The following is a 19,473-nucleotide window of genomic DNA, read 5'->3' on the forward strand; positions in this document are numbered from 1 at the left end:
GAACTGTTTTGTTATAACGTGAAAAGAGGTTCCTCTGAGACTTCCAGTGCAAAAGTCCTACCACTTTGGGGTTTCCAGAAATTACGGGAGAAAAATAGTATTTGTGTACAATACCAGTTACTAAAAGACAAACTAATTGCTACGCATTTGTTGTAACTTAGAGAATACATTTCTGGGAAGGTTGGATTGACATTAATAATGAGAAAAATTCACAGGCAAATGCTATTAGAAACCTGACCCAAAGCGGTAGAACTAGAATCCATCTTAAAATAAAAAAGGAATAAAAGCTACACCTAAAATACATTGGTTTTTAAACATATTCAATACAAAAATAAATTAAAAAAGAAACTTTGAGGGCTTTTTCTGTCACAGGAAAGTTTTTACATCAGCCTGTCCATTCAAACTGTTCAACTGCCATCAGCATCTCAAGCCTGAAAACTTAGCTGAAAAATTCAAATCTGGCTGGTCAGGGCCATCAAGACCTACAGCACCCAGGGTCCTGACAGACGGCAAAGGACTTACTTAAGAAAGTAAACACTCCAAAGGGACCATAATTCTTGTGCTGGAGGGTCCACATGCACACACACATAAAAAAAGGAATTTCTTGGCTCAGCATCAGAAGAAATCACATTAATTGGAAGACTCAGTTCCTCAGAATCCTGATCAACTACACAAAGATTTAAGCATACAGAATCACAGCATTCTTGCTGGGGCTTGAATTACTATTCGAAGGAAGACTGCTTTGCACTGAAGAAGAGAACGAAGTTTTCTCCAACATTCTCAGACATAACACGTTTTTACAAGTCAATGACCATCCATCAGCCAAAATAAAAAATATATCTATCAGGCCTCATGCTGGGAAAAAATAATTAAAAAAAAAATTGCTCAATCCTGGATATGGCTGGATGTCCCCACTTCTGCACACAGAAAGATGCTGCAGACTCAATGTCAGGGATTTCTGTGGAATGTCCTGGGCAGACCCTTGCCTTTGCATAGTGTTCCTGGTGCTTCTTTCAGTCAGGCACTGGCATACTTCATACCTGCCGAGAGTACAGAAGGAAGGGAGGGGTTCCCTTGAGGCATCACTGACTGTCTCCAGAGCCTCAGCAAAGTTGCCTGCAATGGGCCTGGATCCATGTCTGGGTAAAGATGTTACCCTTTTCAAAATGAAAGTCAATGTCAATTACAGCCAAGCATACAATTTTTTTCCCTTAAATTAGCAAATACTGGTCATCTGGATTACAGAAGAATCACAGACTAAGAACAAATCCACCAATATTTTTCAGCAATGAATAGACCAATTAATCTTTCAATCCATGCAAAGTCTTTCTTGCTCTTCATCTTAAATCTGCATTTCTTTACGTGACTTGGCACTATGCAACAACAAAATTCAGTTTTGCAAGGTATATGCAACGCGGGGAGGGGCATTGAACAAAGACAGGTATCACATGTCTAATTGGAATTTGAGCTAGGAGTGGTGTGGCAGTATCCAGCCCAAAGTTTGGAAAGAGGCTTGTGGGGATATCAACATTAGGACCAATGAAATTCCTTAATGTAGTATTATGACCAGAAAGTGAGGTACCTTGTCAGAATAGTTCCAACTTATCAAAATAGCCAAACTGCTACTTGCATGCTACTGTACTTGAAATAAAGCTGGGACTTGTTCTTTCTTTTATTCCGACAATTCATAGATTTTAAATGTAGCTTCACAGGTGAAATTTTTCATGTACAACCAAACCGCTAGTTCTCCTCATCTATATCAAGGTTTCAACTGATTCAAAGAATATTCTACCTTGGATAAAGTCCTTTTTAAATGCAATATAAATAAATAAATGCTGACTACCAGGCAAGGTAGTCTCTTCAGTTTTCCTTCGTATATCGAGACAAACTATAGTTATGTGAAACAGGTTTGGTTGTATTTAGTACATGAAATAATTTGTACAGCATATGAGTTAATCATGCCTATTTAAAAAAAAAGTAACATTACACCGAATGGCAAAAAAAATTAACCCAGTAAAGATTTTATTTTCTCTTCCTCAGTTGTGAATAACAGGTGAGTTATTTCTGAGTGCTTTCGCACCATACTGCAATCCTTGGAATGCATGAGGCAAATGCTGCAATTCAATATTACTTCATTCTCTTTGTGTAATACAAAGAGTAGGCTGGGGAGGGAAGGGGAGAGAAAAAAAACAAAACAAAAACAAAAACGCACCTAACAGAAGCTCAGTAGACAACCCCTGGAATTGCAGTTCTAGCAGCTCTTAACCAGCCCCAGGATCAGATGACTCATGGATGTGGCAACCTGCCACTTCCCCCTTTCTTTCACTGGTCCTACACTGAATGAACTTCAGTCTTAAGAATCTGTCCCTATGATTGCCTAAATGAAAACAAGAGTATGATGAGAATCCATTTGAACTGTTAGAAGCACATTCTGCTTATTTAAATGTATATATAGAGGACAAGTTTCAACTGTGTCGATGTGAGATGCCTTAGATAAAATATACAACCCCACTAGGTACTGACTAACAAACAGGCCATAAACACCATTTAAGAGTCCCATTTTCAAAGACTTGGCAAATGCAGCAGAAGCTGCCTGGAATCAGCTCAGTAGCATTAGTTTGTAGCTGGAGTTTCTGAACTTACTCCTTGCTATGTGGTATCATGCCAAACTGGAGACAGTCATCTATTTTGTTTTTCTCTAATGGTAAGACTATTTGATCATTATATTTGGCAATACCTTACCCAGCAAGAACTGTCACTGTAATCAACACAATGACATTCACGGTGAGGTACTACAGAGGCTAACAGCACCAGAGTCTGGTTGCAAGTGAGGGCTGAAAAGCAGTTTCAAGAAATTCAACACTGAGGTATAGTCTTTTTTGTCTGCTCCACCCCCCCAACCCCACCTCCTTAAGAGCATGCCTGCCTCTCATTAGAGTGTCTAGGAGTTACGAGCACCCACACTGAGATTAGAATATGCCCCTAAATCCACAAATTCTCCAAGTAATGAACTGTAACATGAAAGGGGACAACAAAAGGAAAAGGTAGAAGCTAGAGGCGATTGGACAAAAGTTTGCCGTAACAACCCCTGCTTCGCAAATTCTCTGCCAAGCAATTTATATCCACAAGAGGTACATTCCATTCCCTTAGCCTCCAGTGTCTTTTAAAGTTAAAACTTCTTTCTTGCTGCAGTTTATGGCACATTTTTACTATGTGTACTTAGGAAGCAAGCAAGGCTGACTAAACAGATTTCCTCCATGACCTTTACTACTGTCGGCTGAAAACAATTTAGTCCATTTTAAGTCATTTGAGAGCACTGTAAACATTATCCAAGGGGCTTAGGAATGACCGCCTAAACCATGACCTTTGAAGCCGACAGATGACAAAAAATACTCCACTTTAAACCATTTTAAAAGATATGATAAAGGTCTCTTATCCTGCTGAAACAGAAAGGAATTTTCCTTTTACCACTGCAGAATAAAGATGCTTTTTGTTCCGTTTAAGAAATGAAATATTTTTTTTTATAGGGGCATGGAAAAATTAGAGAAATAACCTAAAGTACTCAGGTCCTTTCTCTCTTGATTAAAAGATCAATCCATCCAATTAACAAACTAAGAACGGAAACAAAAGGGGTAAGCAAGCAACCAAGAGAGTTAGGCCATGCATAAATGAAAAACCTTACACTGGAAATACTTTGGAAATGAAAAGAGAAAGAAACTTTATCCAAGCCAATTTTATTAAAACTTTGCATACAAACCTGTTTTTTAACTCATTCATACTCAAGGGAAGCTAGATGTAACTTTCTATCTTCATTCTCGGTTATACTGGAAGTCAAGGCAGCGATCAGTAAATCCAGAGCTGCAATCCACAAGCTACTATGTTGTGCTATATTTTAAAAATAAAAGTCAGTAAAGTTTGTGATGTTGGCTCTGTCTCTTGGTCCACTAATAGTACCCTTGGCTCTAATAGTATACTTGTTCCGAAAGGACTGCCGCTCCCTCTCTCCCAGCGATAAACAAAGCACATTCTTGGCACACTTTTGGGACAACGACTACATTTTAAACTCCTGTGAAAGTGTAATGAGTACACAAGATCCCAGGTGTAGCACTTCCTGGGCTTCATGAGTGCTTAAACATATTCTGTTCTAGAATTTCAACCACACAGATGCTCTGAATCTAGTTTCTCTTGTCATGAAAAGATAAAAGGCAAGGTATATGATATACCTCAAATTTTGTCTTCAGTGCATTACAGACACCTAGATCTTGCCCTAATCTCTCAGTAGGATCACTGGGCTTGGACAGAGTCACTAAAGCACCCAGGATTCTTCCTCCTCACTCAGACCGTTCCTACACTCCATGACTTCCCTAGAACTGACCTTCCTAGCTCCTACACTGATGAAGCAGAGCATAACCACGTGCTCTCTATTGTCTCAGATCTGGCCAACTGGTACTGCAAATCGTTTTCAGACAGAGATAGGCAAATAATTCATCAAGGAATCCCATTTACAGTATCAGCCAGAGTTTACTTTAAATCATAATCAATTCAAACAGGATGCTATACTGTCAAATGAAGGCACCTTGTTACTTCTGTGAACAAGCACTGCAGCACATACTTCGCAGAATTTTTCAAAATACTATTAAATACTTGAATTTACTATTAAACATGACTGATACACTAGAATCATTCAGGCTCATCAGTTCCCTCTTTGAGCCCAAGACAAACTTAACTAATATCTAAGTAGAACAGAGAACATAAACCTGCAATGACTATGCACAAACTCTTCTCAAGTAAGATCTTGAGGGTGAAGCAAACCAACAGGTGGCAGAATCAAAATAAACAAAAGGAGATTATTTCTTCACAGGTTATTTTAAGCTATAGTATAAGGAGGCCAGTGAGACAGTCTTTAGAAGTAGACATGGCATTATGTGTAATATCACAAATGTAACAGATCATTCAAATGGAGAATATTCTGCACATCTCTGTACAGAAGCAGGGGAGAATAAAACCAAGAAATTCCTCTGGAAAAGTCAAACACTGCTCTTCAACATGAACATGACACTTTTCAAATGCACATTCATCGCATGGAACATACAACGTGTGCAACTAATACAGCTTCTCTGTCTGCTGCTTTCCTATAGCAACCCAGTCATGCTCCTGATGACTGGAGTTAGCGTTTGTCTTGAGCACAGTCTTGACTAAAAGTTTACATTGTTGGTATAAAAATGAGGGTCAATAAGTAGTAATGTCACAACAAAAGTCCATCAAAGCCGTAGCATCCAACACTTCGGTCCTCCTTCAAGTATGTTGGAAATCAGTCTGCAAAGCTAAATGTTTTCTTTCTTGACTTAAATGATCAGAAATATAATAGTGCTTTTTTTTTTTCCCTCTTTCATTTTTTACATGTTACTGATTCACAAAGTCTAAATGGTGCCTTTCACATCCAGCTAAGGGATGCTGCCCTCCAGGTAAGATCTTTAAATCAACCAAATCTATGCTGTGGGAAAAGACTACATTTTGATATTCTGGCTACTTCAGAGCAATGGAACACACTGCTCATGAACACAATTCTATGCAGAAGAAGGCCTGACTTAACAGAAGAATCAGAAAGTATCCAGAGAAAGAAGCATACAATATATGATTCCATTTTATTATTATACATTCAACAGACTTAAAACGTAGGTGTATGATGTTCTTAATACCTCATAAAAAAACCTCCGAAGGTCAGATTCAGTGCCTAGTTGAGCTAGTAGAAGTTCCGACAGGAATATCAGTAGGAACGGAAACACAGCACTTCTAAAGCATAAACTATATCCAACATACAAAAGAGGAGATAATAAGCGACATGCTTTTCTGCTTCAGGACATGAAGAGTAAGACAGTTAAAATATAGAAGTCGGAAATCATAGAAGTTTCACTTGGAAACGATGAAAAATGTCTCAACTTGAGAGAAAAAGGGGCAGATGACACTGTGCTTTGAATCATCTTCTCATTGAATCACGCACAGTAACGACAAGTAGACACAAGGGATAAGTGCCCAAACACAGCATTCAAGCACTTCCAGGACAAACTGTCCCCTGAGAGATATCTGGAGGATTTTTGTTCTTCCTTATGTTTTGGCAACGCTAACATACTTGTGTCATTGGACTGAATTCTCTTCAGCCGTGCCCAGATAACGCAGTAATTTCCTCATAGCATCACTGTATAGGCATTACAGTAATCTTCTGCCAAATAGGGAGAGCAGAACCACCAGAGCTGGACCAGTTTCAACACACAGATCCCTGCTCAGTATTACTTTCCCCCACACCAAAGACCTAACTGTTTCTCATTCTCTGAAATTCAAAAATGGAAAACTCTGCCATCTTGGGCACCTGCAGTGACAGAAATCACAAAAGAACTCTTGAAGTGGGGAAAAAATTCTCCTGAAAATAAATCTAGCCATTGACTTTTGAATTTGATACATGTCAATGCTAGGCTAAGACATTACAAAACAGGTAAGCAAATCAGCTGAATTGTTCCTGGGAATTACTCCAAAACCCCCACCCTTTGTGGTGTCATGTTAGTACACAGCCTCAGCAGTGGTTTCTGTGCATTTCTTGAGTACTGACAGATGTGGCATTGCAGCCGCCTACTTAAAACATGCTAAAAACGGACATTTATTGTTGTAATCTTGATTGCACAGAACTAATGTCCTTCAAAAAGAATACGCAACCTTTTCTGGCAATGACCAAAGACTTGTTCAGTGAAAAAGCACAATACCTAAGAAAACACAATAGCTAAAACATTGTCCACATATTTTTCTCAATAGTTATAAATTCTTACAGATTATCATAACTAAAATCGTAATGGCAGGATAGGTAATGTATATATTGCTTGGATACATATATATGCCCATGTAAGTTCACGAGTTTTGACAGAATTACTCCTTTTTTTAATAGCCAAGCACTTCCAGATTTAGATCTCTACACACTTTACAAATCTTAGTACTGCTATCCAGAAGGGCCTTATTTTTGGCAGGCAAGACACAGAAAACGAATCATACAGCCTGACTGCATTACTTGGATTTTGTTTTCAAGTAAAATTGCTAGATGTCTTCCGCAGTAGATTCCTCTGAGGCACACGACTGCCTGTTGCCTCTCAAGTGAACTAACACAGCAAATTTATAACTACAGTTAAGATTACACTTTTGGTAGAGTACATTGAAGGATAAGCTTACTGTAGACATCCACTGATGAGGAAACTTCACAGATCCCAAGTTTGTCTTAAGGGTTTATGCAATTTCTGTTAACTGTGTTTACTTTTATAAGTTGTCTGTACTAGTTGTCTGCTAATTTTCAGTCAGACACACAGTGAACACAGGGATCTCTAATGAAACATCTGATGAACCAGAAAACGGGACAGAACTACCTCTTTTGACAGCCAACCACATGGAGCAGTCTAGCACACTGCAGTTACCTGGGGCTGGCATGCCTACAAACAGACAAGGCTATTCAGAACTCCAGCCACCATGCTTGTTTACCTTACAGATGTCACATCCTGAGAACACCACAGCCCAGAACCATTCACTTTGATTTTCTGATGTTCTGATTAGACTTAGGGAGGTCAGATTTCCTGTTGTTTTAGTTAACTTTAGGCTTGAGATAAAGATCATGGAAGTCAACAGCTTTGAGACTAAGGTTCTCCTTTTCCTACTCCTCCCTACCCCCAAATGCAAGATGTCTTTCCTATGATCTGGCCAAAACACTAGAACATTCTCTTGAAAAGGCTGGGGGGAAAAAAAAATCCCATATTGTCCATTCTAGAAAAATGACAGTGATGACTTTTTTTAGTTCCATCATTCTAATGTTGCGCAGGGTTTTCTTGTTTCCAAAAATTCTTAATTACATAAGGAAAGAAAATTTACCTTTAATTTCTTCATTGCTTTTGCACCATTCCTTACACATACAAATATTACGCAAGTAAACATTCAGGTTTACAGCATTCCAGTTATCAGTACTGGAGAGCCACATAAATTCAACAAGAAATCGGTAACCCTTTGGCACTTTTGATACAATAAATTGCAAAAAGGAATCTCAAGATATTAAACACACTTAGGTACTGATAAATCCCTTTCTAGTGAAGTAGTTTCCCAGATCCTTGTTTTCTTCTGTAGGCTATATTTCAGTTTTCCATAAGCAGTAGCTTGTACTTCCATTCTGGATGCTAAGTTGAATAATTTACTACAGAAACAATCCTGGACATCCATTCAACTAAAATAAATGTTTCCAGTTATGCACTACATGGTTTTATTTATGTATTCTGAGACTGTTTAGCAAATATGATAACCATAAAAAAAAAAAAATCAGACTCCTCCTCTGTTTTATTCTTTAAAAAAAAACCGCTTCAGCTACTTATATTACCAAGGCTTTCCAAAATTACTACGCAAGCCCAGGTCAAGCTTAGTCAAAGACAAGGTGACATGAAAATAGCTGAACAGCTATGCTTACACACAGAACTAACATTAGACTCACGGCCCAAGACAGGCTAATGCATGACTGCCTCCTTTCTTTCACCTGAAAAAATGGATAGTGTGTACCACTATATAATCTACAGTAGCAGAACCACAGAAAACTAACTGTTCCTCTTACTCCTTCCAAAATATGCCCTGGTTTACATAGCCCAGTTTTTCAGCTCTGAAAAGCTTACACTCCACAAATGCACTGAGGTTTAAGCACAGTAACCTCCATTACAGTTTAAGGAGTGAAAGAATATACCCACAGCTGCTGGATGTCTAGATTCATTGTGTTCTGTGTCTGGCTTCACCACAGTTAATAGTTGTAGAGCACTCCAACTTTTCAAACTGAGATCCATTAAACAGGCATGCTAGTAGTGCCTCACACTTCACCCACAGGCTCCCTAAAACCCCAAATTAAGACATACCCATAAAGGCAACTAAGTTATTGAGTGGAAGGATGGTAGAATCCCCTCAAAGAGATCCAGTTCTGCTTCTGTCAGCAGTTAACTGTGAATTAAAGCAAGTTATTCTACTTACAACAAGAGAATATACGATCTATTTGAAATGAAGCCAATGAGTGTTTAGATTTACTTAAAGCACTTTATAATCTTTGACTAGAAGTATGTATGTAATACAAAAGGATAAGTACTAGTAATCAGAACACTTTGCATACAGCATCAAATTCACTCTCAGTGGAGGGAAGTATTCCTTTCCATTTTAGATTAAGAAATACAGCAAACTGGTTAGCTGATTTACTAAAGCAGTAAAGGCAGCACAGAAACTGAGACAGAACGAGTTCTCATATTCCTACCCTAATGTGGGAACAGCTAACCAGACTCCACTTTCAAGTTCCATGTGTTCCATTTAAGGCCATTAATGGAATAAGACATACAAATTCACACGCATCTAACCCAACAGAAAGCTATGTAAATTTTCAGCAGCAAGTTAAACACCACCATAGAAACAAACCTCTTCTAGCTCTCACAGCATGGCATGAAGGCAAATTCTGAAGAATGCTTCAACTGCTGCTGTCCCTTTACTTACTGCACTAATTCATTTTTTTCTAAACAAGACTAGTTCAGTTATCTTTACCAGATACCAAGTAGAAACAGTTCACATCAATAAAAAGGCACTAACCAAAATGCCACACTCATCATTATACTACGTACCTTAGTAAGACATTGTTGAGTTAGCAAATTCAGATACTCACAACAGCCAAAACTTTAGCTTTCTTTAACGTTTCAGTGGTATGATGGATATATTATACAGTCATCACTGAAAAGAAAGGATAGCACCTTTTGCTAATTAGTTCAATCTGCAGTTGCCATGGTATGCTATGCTGACACCTTGGGACACAAAAACTGGAGGATGCAGATTCTATGCTTCAGGGCAAGGTGGGAGAAAGAAGCTCAAGAAAAAGATACTTAAGCTAACCAAAATATCAGACTGAGTTCTACCAGGTGTTGAAGGTTCAAAGCTCTTATCTTTGAAGTCACTAAAACACCCAGGCAATGATCATCAAGTCAAACTGCACAACAGAGTATTAGGACAACAGAGTTATACATGCATAATGTTCACAAGGAATCTCTCCAGTATTTTAGCGAGGCACTGGTTTCAAGCAACTTTGTCAGGTACTGACACTTAAGCAGGGTGCCACTATCATTAATAAATTAATACAACTAACTATGGCTTGCTAATTTGATATCATTTGTGATATTCTTAATAGTTCTTTAGTTATTTTTTTCAGTTCCCAACTAGTTCAATTTGCCATTCTCTATTTTGTATACAGACTTTTGGATAAAAGCTTGCATTTAATGTTAACTTTCCTTTTTTCTTCACAAGTATATACTGTTTTCTTTCAAATGAAAGAAATTAATATTTAAACCAAGTAAAAGCTAAGTATGTTTACACCATCACTTCATTATATTACAAGAATAGATGTGTATAATAGTTTTATCTAGAGCAGGAGAAAAGTTTATACTACTTGTCTCTGGTTAATATCAATCCACTACTAAGTGGATGACAGACCAGAAAGACATCCTAATCTCATTAAAAATAAAAATGTTAAAAAACCCAAATGATGTATTGAACTAAATGGCATAGCCATTTGACCTAGTAGGAATTAGTCTGCCAAAGTTTGACCTTCTTCTAGTTTCTGACATGTAATACATAACATAGTTTATTTAGCACTTGAGTCACAATTTTCTGTATCCGACTCACGAAGAATAGGAATTATACTGTGGACCTAATCACTGAAGAGATGCTTTCGAAGTCAAAGGGTAAAAATTTCACAAGCTCTTCAGTCTAGAAGTGACAAAGTCATCTAGCCAGATTTTCAATGAGCCCTCTAAGTACATAAACTAATTTAAAGAAATCACAGTAAGAGACATCCAATCTGCATTCCCAGAAATATTTTCATAACATATCTTAAGTAATCAGCCAGTATTGAAGAAAATGTATTATTTCAGCTAGTTCAGGAAGTCGAGCTGAAAAACTCTGGGTAGAAAACTACACTCAAAAGTCAAACAAAAATGTACAACAAAACGACATACACAATATAGACTTTGACATCAGAGAGTCAGATAACAAAGCACAAGATTTGTTAATGAGAAATTTGACTTTGTAAGGAAATACAGAAGGTCAGCAGGATCACTGATAAAAATACCACTACTGTTACTACAAAGCTAGTGTTCCCAAGTATGATAAGTTTTATAATGATTCCCAATATCTTCACCATGACTCCGAAGGTGGTGCAGAGAGCATCCTTTAATCATTTTCATGCTAACACACAAGAAACAGGCACAGTCACAAGCCTTTGAAGATGAGGAGGATCACTAAGTCCTAACATGTAGAAGACTAAAAAATTCAGTGCAACAGGTAAAGAAAGTGTAAACTCATTTCCATCTCTGACATTAGAGCTGCCTGCATACAAGTGAAATAACATGATGGGCAGCAAGTGCTGCAGCCACATGAACTTGCAAGTTCTCAGAAGCATCAAAACCAAATGATACTCCCTTTTGCAGAAGTCTGCCATTTTGTCAGACACTGTAGCCCTACCCAGTACGAAGTAGAAAACGACTTTTCAGACTACTATTCTACATGTCTTTACTTGAAATTTCAACAGATGAACAGGAAATAGCTGTTCACTGGTTCAAATTTGGTCCAGGTGTTTGATTTGTCTGATGATCTCTTCACAAAGAAAGTTGCTTGATTTTGAACCACATTGGAAGTTCTGAAGCAGAATACTCATGAAAACCAAATATATCTGATTCAAAGCCTTAAAAACATACCAAGTCCCAAACTAAATTATTTAGGTAGGGCCTTAAGTGATCCAATAGAAAGGATCACCACAATGATGGCCCCAAAACTGTAACAGTTTCATGTTTATGTAAATTAATCTAATGCTTTCTTGCCTTCTTTTTTTTGTTTTCTGGAGCAAACTTGCTAGTATAAATGAAATGGATTTCAGGCTACATAACACAATGAAAAGTATTTAGCATTTATTTGGTCTTCTCATCTCACAGGAATAACATCAAAAAATTCTTATGAGGACCATATTCTATCACCAATTTTTTAAAAGTGTATAAACTTCATCACTACCAGGTTATAATCATCTTGCCTTACTTTAAAAGAAAAAAAAAGTAAGTTTAGCATTATCACTACAAACGGGCTGGAAATATACAATAAGATAGGACTTTCTGTGTAATTGCAAAATAATTTTGAAAAGAGAACAGCCAAAAATATTGCAAGATTCACTAGAAATTCTGCTATGCAGATTTACTTGGTACTCTGAGGTACCACATAGTTACACATAATAAAACCCCTAACAGAGAGCTAAAAAAAAAAAACACCACCAAACCCTATTTAAATCATCTTGTTCTTTTTAATGTTACTTAGTTTGATACTGTAAGAGTCTTTGTAGTAGCACCCTGTTGTGTGTGCTGTCTAAAATATTCTACTGCAGCCTAATCAGCTAAACACTCTTTAAGTTCTAATCTGTTCCAACTTTTTCCTAACTGCTGAACACCTGCAGAGAGCTCCCATAGTTATCTTTGTGATATAGAAACATAAAAGATGAAACATGGTGTGTGTTACAGAAGCTATGCATACATGACAAAAGCGTCAAAGGATTGCTGGACTGCCCATTTACCATTGGATTCTTCCTGTAGCTCATCTTCTGTGCAAGTATACTCACAATATAGCACTGAATTGTTGTTTTATTAAATGTTGAGTGAATAAAATCACGTCTCCATTACTGAAATACTGAACACTATTTATTTAGCAGTTTAAGTGAAGGCAAGAAAGGAATACAAATCTACATCTACCCATCTTTCCCTCATTACATACTTAATTTCCATTGTGTCACATATTTTTTCAGGTTTTAATTCCATTACCTTTCTCATACTGGACACTGTTTCTTCCTATGCAGAGATCCAACTACTTGAATAGAAGCATTCTACCATAAAAGCAGAATGAAAACATACACTTCTGTAGAACAGCTTTATCATCTTGCACATCCTCCACGTAACAGTAGATTTTAACAAATCAACGTACTGTTAAAAAACATTCAGTCCCTTCAGGGCTTTCAAAAGCATGTTCTTTTCTCATGTCATACCATTTTGAGCTATTTTGTATCTCTTCAGAAACAGCACAAGAAACATCCCTTTTTCCCCTCTTTTGACAGATCAGCCCTACCAGACTGATACCTCTGCTTCCCCCCACTCCCAAGGATGAGCATGTTGCCCTGAACTGCTCTCCACACTAGTGCAGGGAGCAGGAGGGAGCAACAGGAGAGCACTGGACACAGATACAAGAGCATCAATACACAAAAATGCTGCAAAACACTTAAGATACCAAACAGTTCTGTGAGTCTTATTCTACAAAATTACTTGTTTCTTTAGACAGCTTAAAACTGATTTAATTCCATGTTAAGGAATCAAAAACACTCTAAAATAATTACAGTTCCTGCACTAAAAATAGATTCAGGTTTTACAGTTTAATGCTTATTTGTTTTTATTGAATTTAAGAAGAAATATTCTCACTCATTGCCCTAATTTCTTAAAAAGCAAATTCTGGATCCTAAATACAGTCCAAAAGGGGTAGACAAGGGAGTCCCTTCCCATGATGCTAGAGTTTTCTACCAGGTCTTAGTAGTCTTGCATGCAGAAATATCATTATGATTGATTTTTTTCGCCTTCTCCTTTCTTGCTCTTTTGTCCAAGCGTTTCACATCTCTAAACATATTAAGTTATGTGAACCAGAGAGATTTTCTTTTTATACTAAATTCACAGGTTTTGAGAAATCAAATGAAATCCAGAGAAGTTCCGGATTACAGATGGCAACTGTCAATTTTGCTTACGCTTGTAATATTGCCTTTAAAGGAAACATTCCTTAATCAGGTTCTGTTTGCTTTGACCATTAAGTCTCTGCAACATTGCTGATCTGGATGTCACCTGGGAACTCCACTGGTAGGAAAAGTTTCTCCTTCAAACAGGAAGTGGATTTCTTTTTACACAAGATCCTTTGCGTAAGCAGCGCAATATGAGCTTTTGCTTGATGACAGAACCTTTACAATGTTTTTGAACAACTTTGCAAGAGATTGCAAACATGGTGTTACAAATAAATTGTCAGGGAAGCGCAAGAAGATGCGCTGCTCCAAGAGCAGACGTAAGCCAGGCAATGGCAGCCTCACCAAACAGGGGACACAGTCCCACAGGATCAAACACAGCCAGGCGGGAGAGGGACAGCTTCCACAGGGTCCAGACAAGGCAAGGTCCAGGGTGTATCCAGGGAGGCCAGTCAGAGGCAGCAGAAGGCAGGGCCACAGACAGGACTGGAGTGCAGGCTATGACACAAATTAAACCTTCCTCCTAGAGACAGAACCCGAGATGAGACTGGAGACCAGCTACCCACAACACAGCTCCAAGGTCCATCCAGGAAAAACAGTCAGTAAGCCAAGACAGCAGGAGACACAGCTGGGTACAGGTATACCTGCGATACAGCACAGGCGACGGCCCTGGTCCAACGGGCAGACTGTGCAGGGGATCTGGGTGAGAGGAGGCCCCAGGTAAGTCCGGTCAGGGCAATCAAGGCCCATTAGTGCAACCATGGCCCTGACACAAACCAGTCTACACTCTAGCCTCTAGGGCACTATTTAATAAAAAGTGTACATGTAGCAGCAACTGTTACCTATTTCACTGGCTCTCACACTAACATCTGTTTCAGTTTAAGTCTGTATCAGTTTCCACTATGAGGATTTTAACTTGGAGCTCTTTGGTAGGGCTCAAAAGGAGCATAAGGAAACTTTTAGCATACTTTTAAGAACAGACACTTGATCAATCAGAAAATTAAAATAAATTACAGAACTGGACAGGAAAACAAATTCCAAGCATTATAATGTAACCCGAAAAGGATTGTTAACACATTTGTTGTCATGTGCCAAGGGAAAGAGGAAAGCACGATTCACTCTCCACCGATAATATCTGAAGCTAGTATTTAGACCAAAGAATCACTGAGGATGCAGTCTCAGTGTGAAATTTTAAACAGACATGCTATTTTAAAATGATAAAGCATCAACTGCAGTTGACTAGCCATTATATTGCTTACACATATATCCAATATTTAACAGTATTTTCTGTTAAATAATTATCTGCAACAAGGAATGAGAATGAGATGAAGTAGCACAGGTGTGTATCCTGTTAAAATATTCATTAGATATACAAATCAATTAATTTCTCTTCTCAGGCAGAAAAGGTGCATGAATCTATGATGACCATTTTAAAACATAGTTATTGTACTAAGACAAGAACTGGGCGGTTGTAAAAGAAAGGCTGTCAAGAGGACATCTGGGTATAGATAACCAACATAGTATGTATAAGGAAAGCGCACAATATTCATTAATGACTGTGGCTGGCTTTTCTGTCTTCTCAGTAGAGAAGGTGGTGACTAACAGAGCCCATAGCCACAGCACAAGTGTCAAAACAAGAAACAGAAGAGCACTTAAATTCAGTGGTTCCCAACCAGATTCCTTTGCTGCAGACACTTGCTGTTCAGTTAACACGGTAACCCCGGTCTTCACACAAACCAACCTCTGAGCTTGCTGAAGTAGAAGAAGCTTCCTAGCTGAAGTCCAACTCCCCAACCAAAGCTCTTCCCCATACCTCCCTTTGGTTTCCCTACCCTTACAGCATACTGTAAGGGCGTTAGAATACAATAGCCTTTCCTCACAAATTGTTCAATTGCTTCAGTCATTAATAAATGATATTAACAAAGAAATTTTGGAGACTTAAGGGAAAAAGATACTTTATAAGAAAGATGCCAGAGAAGTAATATAGTTTATCTACATTTTTGCAAAGCTTTAGAGACAGCCCAATATAAAGAGCAAATCCACAAAGTTACCTTAAAATATTTGAGTTACTAGAGTAAATTAATAAAAGCAGATTTCAAATCAAAGGACACTTGCAAGTGGGAATAGTTTTGAAGGAATGCAGCAAGTACCGGAGTGCCACAAGAATCGATATTAAGATGAATACTATTCCTTTCACTATCTCTTAAGATTTATACAATGCCACACGGACTGTAGTGACAATACTCACTTAACGTACAAAGCACAGGCAGTCAGCATTAAGCAAGAAGGTTATACAATTCACATGCATAGAGGGTTCATGCTACTATGAAGGGGACAGTGATGAAAAACAAAAAGGAACATAACATTTTAATGAGTTATATCCTACAGAGATGTGCAGTAGAAAGATCTATTCTCAGAAACAATTGTATTCACCTTCTTTCAACTTGGATATTTGGTACAGTTATTACCAAAGGGAAAGAGCATTTTGTGATACATTTGTGAAGCCGAATTTATATAACTAGTTTCTTTGTTTAAGATAAATAGATAAGAAGTCAGAAGAGCATAATACAAGAATAAGAAGTAGATCAATTTTGCAGGAGAGTACCAAAGATCCCTAATGAAAAGTAGTAAGAATGAGTATTCTTCATAAGAATGTGATTTATTTACGAGTCATGCTGAGAAAATAGAACATATGGACAATACCACATGTTCTGCCTGAACATTATACCTTCGGTTTAATAGCAGTTTGATGATCATCGTCATCCTAGACAGGATTTCAGTTCATATTCACAGCTTCTGGAAGCCATGAATTCGTGGCCATGTTACCCTGTACACTGAGGGGTCCATACAAAGCCTTCTGAATAACTGTCTTAACTACGTATTTAACATACAATTTATGATACGCACACACAGAGTGAATAAACGAAATCCTCATGTTTTAGAATGGGAACTGTTACTTACAGTTACCTGAGCTCTCCCACCAGTACATACACCTCATTTTCCACCATCACACATTTTCTTTCACCCTCAATACTTATTACTCTTAATGTTAAATAATCTCACCTGTTCAGCATAAAATAATGCTAATTATCAGCACCATCAAAAAGAAGTAGCTAAGATCACAGATTCATAAAATTCACCAGTACCATGAAAAACCTCAACTTTTAAGTCCCATTTACTAGTCAGTAAGCCCTTTTTAGCTTCTCTTCCTTCTGACTGGAACTTCAGTGGCCAAGATCTTCAGCTTTATCATGAAATTTCACTGAGCCACTAGTCCTCATTCAGACAAGCCCAGCATGCACGCTTACCTTCAGGCACCTGTTTAAAGCCTACCAAATTCAAGAGTATTGAAAAATGTAGTAAATAAAGACACAAATAGATAAGCATCCAAAAAAAAAATTTTGTGTATAGTTAAAAGTACAATAGAATTTTCACTGACTTAACTTCACAACTTAAAAACTAAAGGAATCATTTATACATTTGACACACAGCACGAATAGAAAAAGACATTAATTTAGACATTTTGATTGTGGGGAACATGTAAAAAAAGAAATCCCACATGCCATCATTACCTAAGCAATGTTTCAGAAAAGAGGAACAAAAATTCTAATTAAAAATTACTAACTCCCATTTCAACCAATCTAATCCTTTTATTTGTCAACCTTTCAAACACTGCTATCAGCCACAAATGACACCTAAGCTTGAGAAAGCTGTAATTACCGTAGTGATTTTGTAAGGGAGGTACAAATTGCAAGTATTTCAGTTTTCAATTAAAATTCAAGGAAAATGGCAATAATTCCACAACACGCTGGTGATCACAAAAACGCATCTTCAGTTTGTTTCTCTTTTTCCTCTTACAAAGTGTCATATTTTCAACTGGTGTACTGTGGATGATGAATTAAACAGAGAAAGCCCCCCCCCCCCCCCCCAATCAGCTCCTGTTCGAACAAACATGCAATTTAACTGTAGCACGGAAGCGATCCTACTAAATGAGAGATAACGATATTGTCATTTCGTACACAGGCTTACTCAAGTAGGTGAGAACTACCTTACTGTCTTCTAAAATGAAGATAAAAGCTGATTACCAGGACCTCATCCTCAAGACTCTTTACTGTTTCATTAGCTGAGAAGACAAGAGGAGGGACCACCAAAAATAAACAGGATGCAAACGTCCAGCAGTAGCTGAACACAGTGACCCACAAATGCTTGCCTGTAAACGGCTGGAGTAGTGATCGCATCCAGACATACGCATGTTCGTTAACAAGGAAGAATGCAGATTAAGGGCTGGTGGGGAACACGACAACGACTATGTCCCACACACAGATACAACTGATAACGCGGCCCTGGGAGGAGGGCAGCAAACGAACCCCTGTTGGTGAAGGGCTGGCTGACAGACTTGGATTAGATCAACAAAAAAATTGCAGACTGAGAGAACTGCACCTATGGTGACCTGACGGACGAAGGCGCACAGGCAGTCGGGCACAGGAGGGCTGTGCCACCGCCGCTGGGACAAGGCCAGCAGGAGAAGCCCCCAGGACCTCTCCGAAAGCGCAACATGGCGCCCTGCACCTCGCACCGCGGGGCCGGGCTGCTGCCGCCGCGCTCCCCTTACCTTTCCCTGGGGCGAGAAGCCACCGGCCGCCAGAGGCCCAGCTACCCTTCTGCGCGTTGAGATTCCGCCTCAAAAGACAAGGCAGCCGATGAACGGGTCCCGTCCCCTTCAGCTCACTCACTCCAGCGGGCAGCACGGAAGAGGGGGCGCAGCGCTGCCCGGCCCTGGCGCTTCGGCGGGAAGTGCCCCCCGCTGGCGGCAGCGAGCCGGGCGCGCGCGCCCCCCCCGCAGGCGGCTGAAGATTCTAGAAGACGGCCTCGCCTCCCGGCGCCGTCCGCGGCCTCCACAGGTGCCTCCCGAGGCGCCAAAGGCTCGGCCGTGGCAGCAGCTGGTAGGCGTTTTTAATAGCTTCCACAGAAGGGTGGTGGGGGATCTGTCATAACTTGTAGCAGCACAGGTGAGGAGCAGCCTTAGACCAGTAAAATGCTTGGTCACACCTTTAGATATCAGTGCATTGAGCCTCCTTATTCTCCTGATGCCCCACACAACTGTTGTATTCTCCGTTTTGAGCCGCTTCTAGTGATTACTCAGAAAATAACTCTCTTCATAGGATGACAGAGAATGATTAAATGTGCATGTTTAGGACCAGTAAGTTTCCTTCCACTTAAATGTGACCATTGTAAGCTTTTTCTAGTGGTAGGCTTTACGTCTTTTAATTATTTATTAATTAGAGATGAGCTAACTAACCCAGATAGTAATGAGAGTCAGGGCTTGTGAACTGTGGTGCCTGGAAGGTTGTGAATACACAACACACTTTAGTGCATGCACAGAAAAGCAAAAGCAACGAACGCATTTGGGTTTCTGCTGTGCTGACCCCGACCTTGCCTTGTAGACCTCGTCTCCTGGCTTCACTGTGGACCAGCCTCCTCGCCAGGGGCTTTACCAGCCTGTGGGTGATGTGGTCACCGTCCCTGGGCCTGCTCGCCTTGCCCACCTCTTCTGGAGCTGCAGCTTGTGGTGAGGGCCCTCAGGCTCCCCATCGCCCCCGGCTGCCTCCCTGTACGGCGCAGCTCCCCTGCTGCTC

General features: G+C 39.3%; 1 protein-coding gene across 1 annotated transcript in view; it reads right to left on the reverse strand.

Annotated features, from left to right (window-relative positions):
• LOC127019787 (uncharacterized) overlaps positions 1 to 19,242 on the reverse strand; it is a 239,319-nt gene extending 220,077 nt beyond the window's left edge. The window contains exons 1-2 of the mRNA XM_050902015.1: positions 19,239 to 19,242; positions 18,450 to 18,517 (exon numbers count right to left, since the gene is read on the reverse strand). Of these exons, the coding sequence (XP_050757972.1) occupies positions 18,450 to 18,517; positions 19,239 to 19,242 (72 nt within the window). The remainder of the gene's footprint in view (positions 1 to 18,449; positions 18,518 to 19,238) is intronic.
• Positions 19,243 to 19,473: the final 231 nt, after the last annotated feature.

The sequence above is a fragment of the Gymnogyps californianus genome, chromosome 9 (assembly GCF_018139145.2).
Source record: "Gymnogyps californianus isolate 813 chromosome 9, ASM1813914v2, whole genome shotgun sequence".
NCBI lineage: Eukaryota > Metazoa > Chordata > Aves > Accipitriformes > Cathartidae > Gymnogyps > Gymnogyps californianus.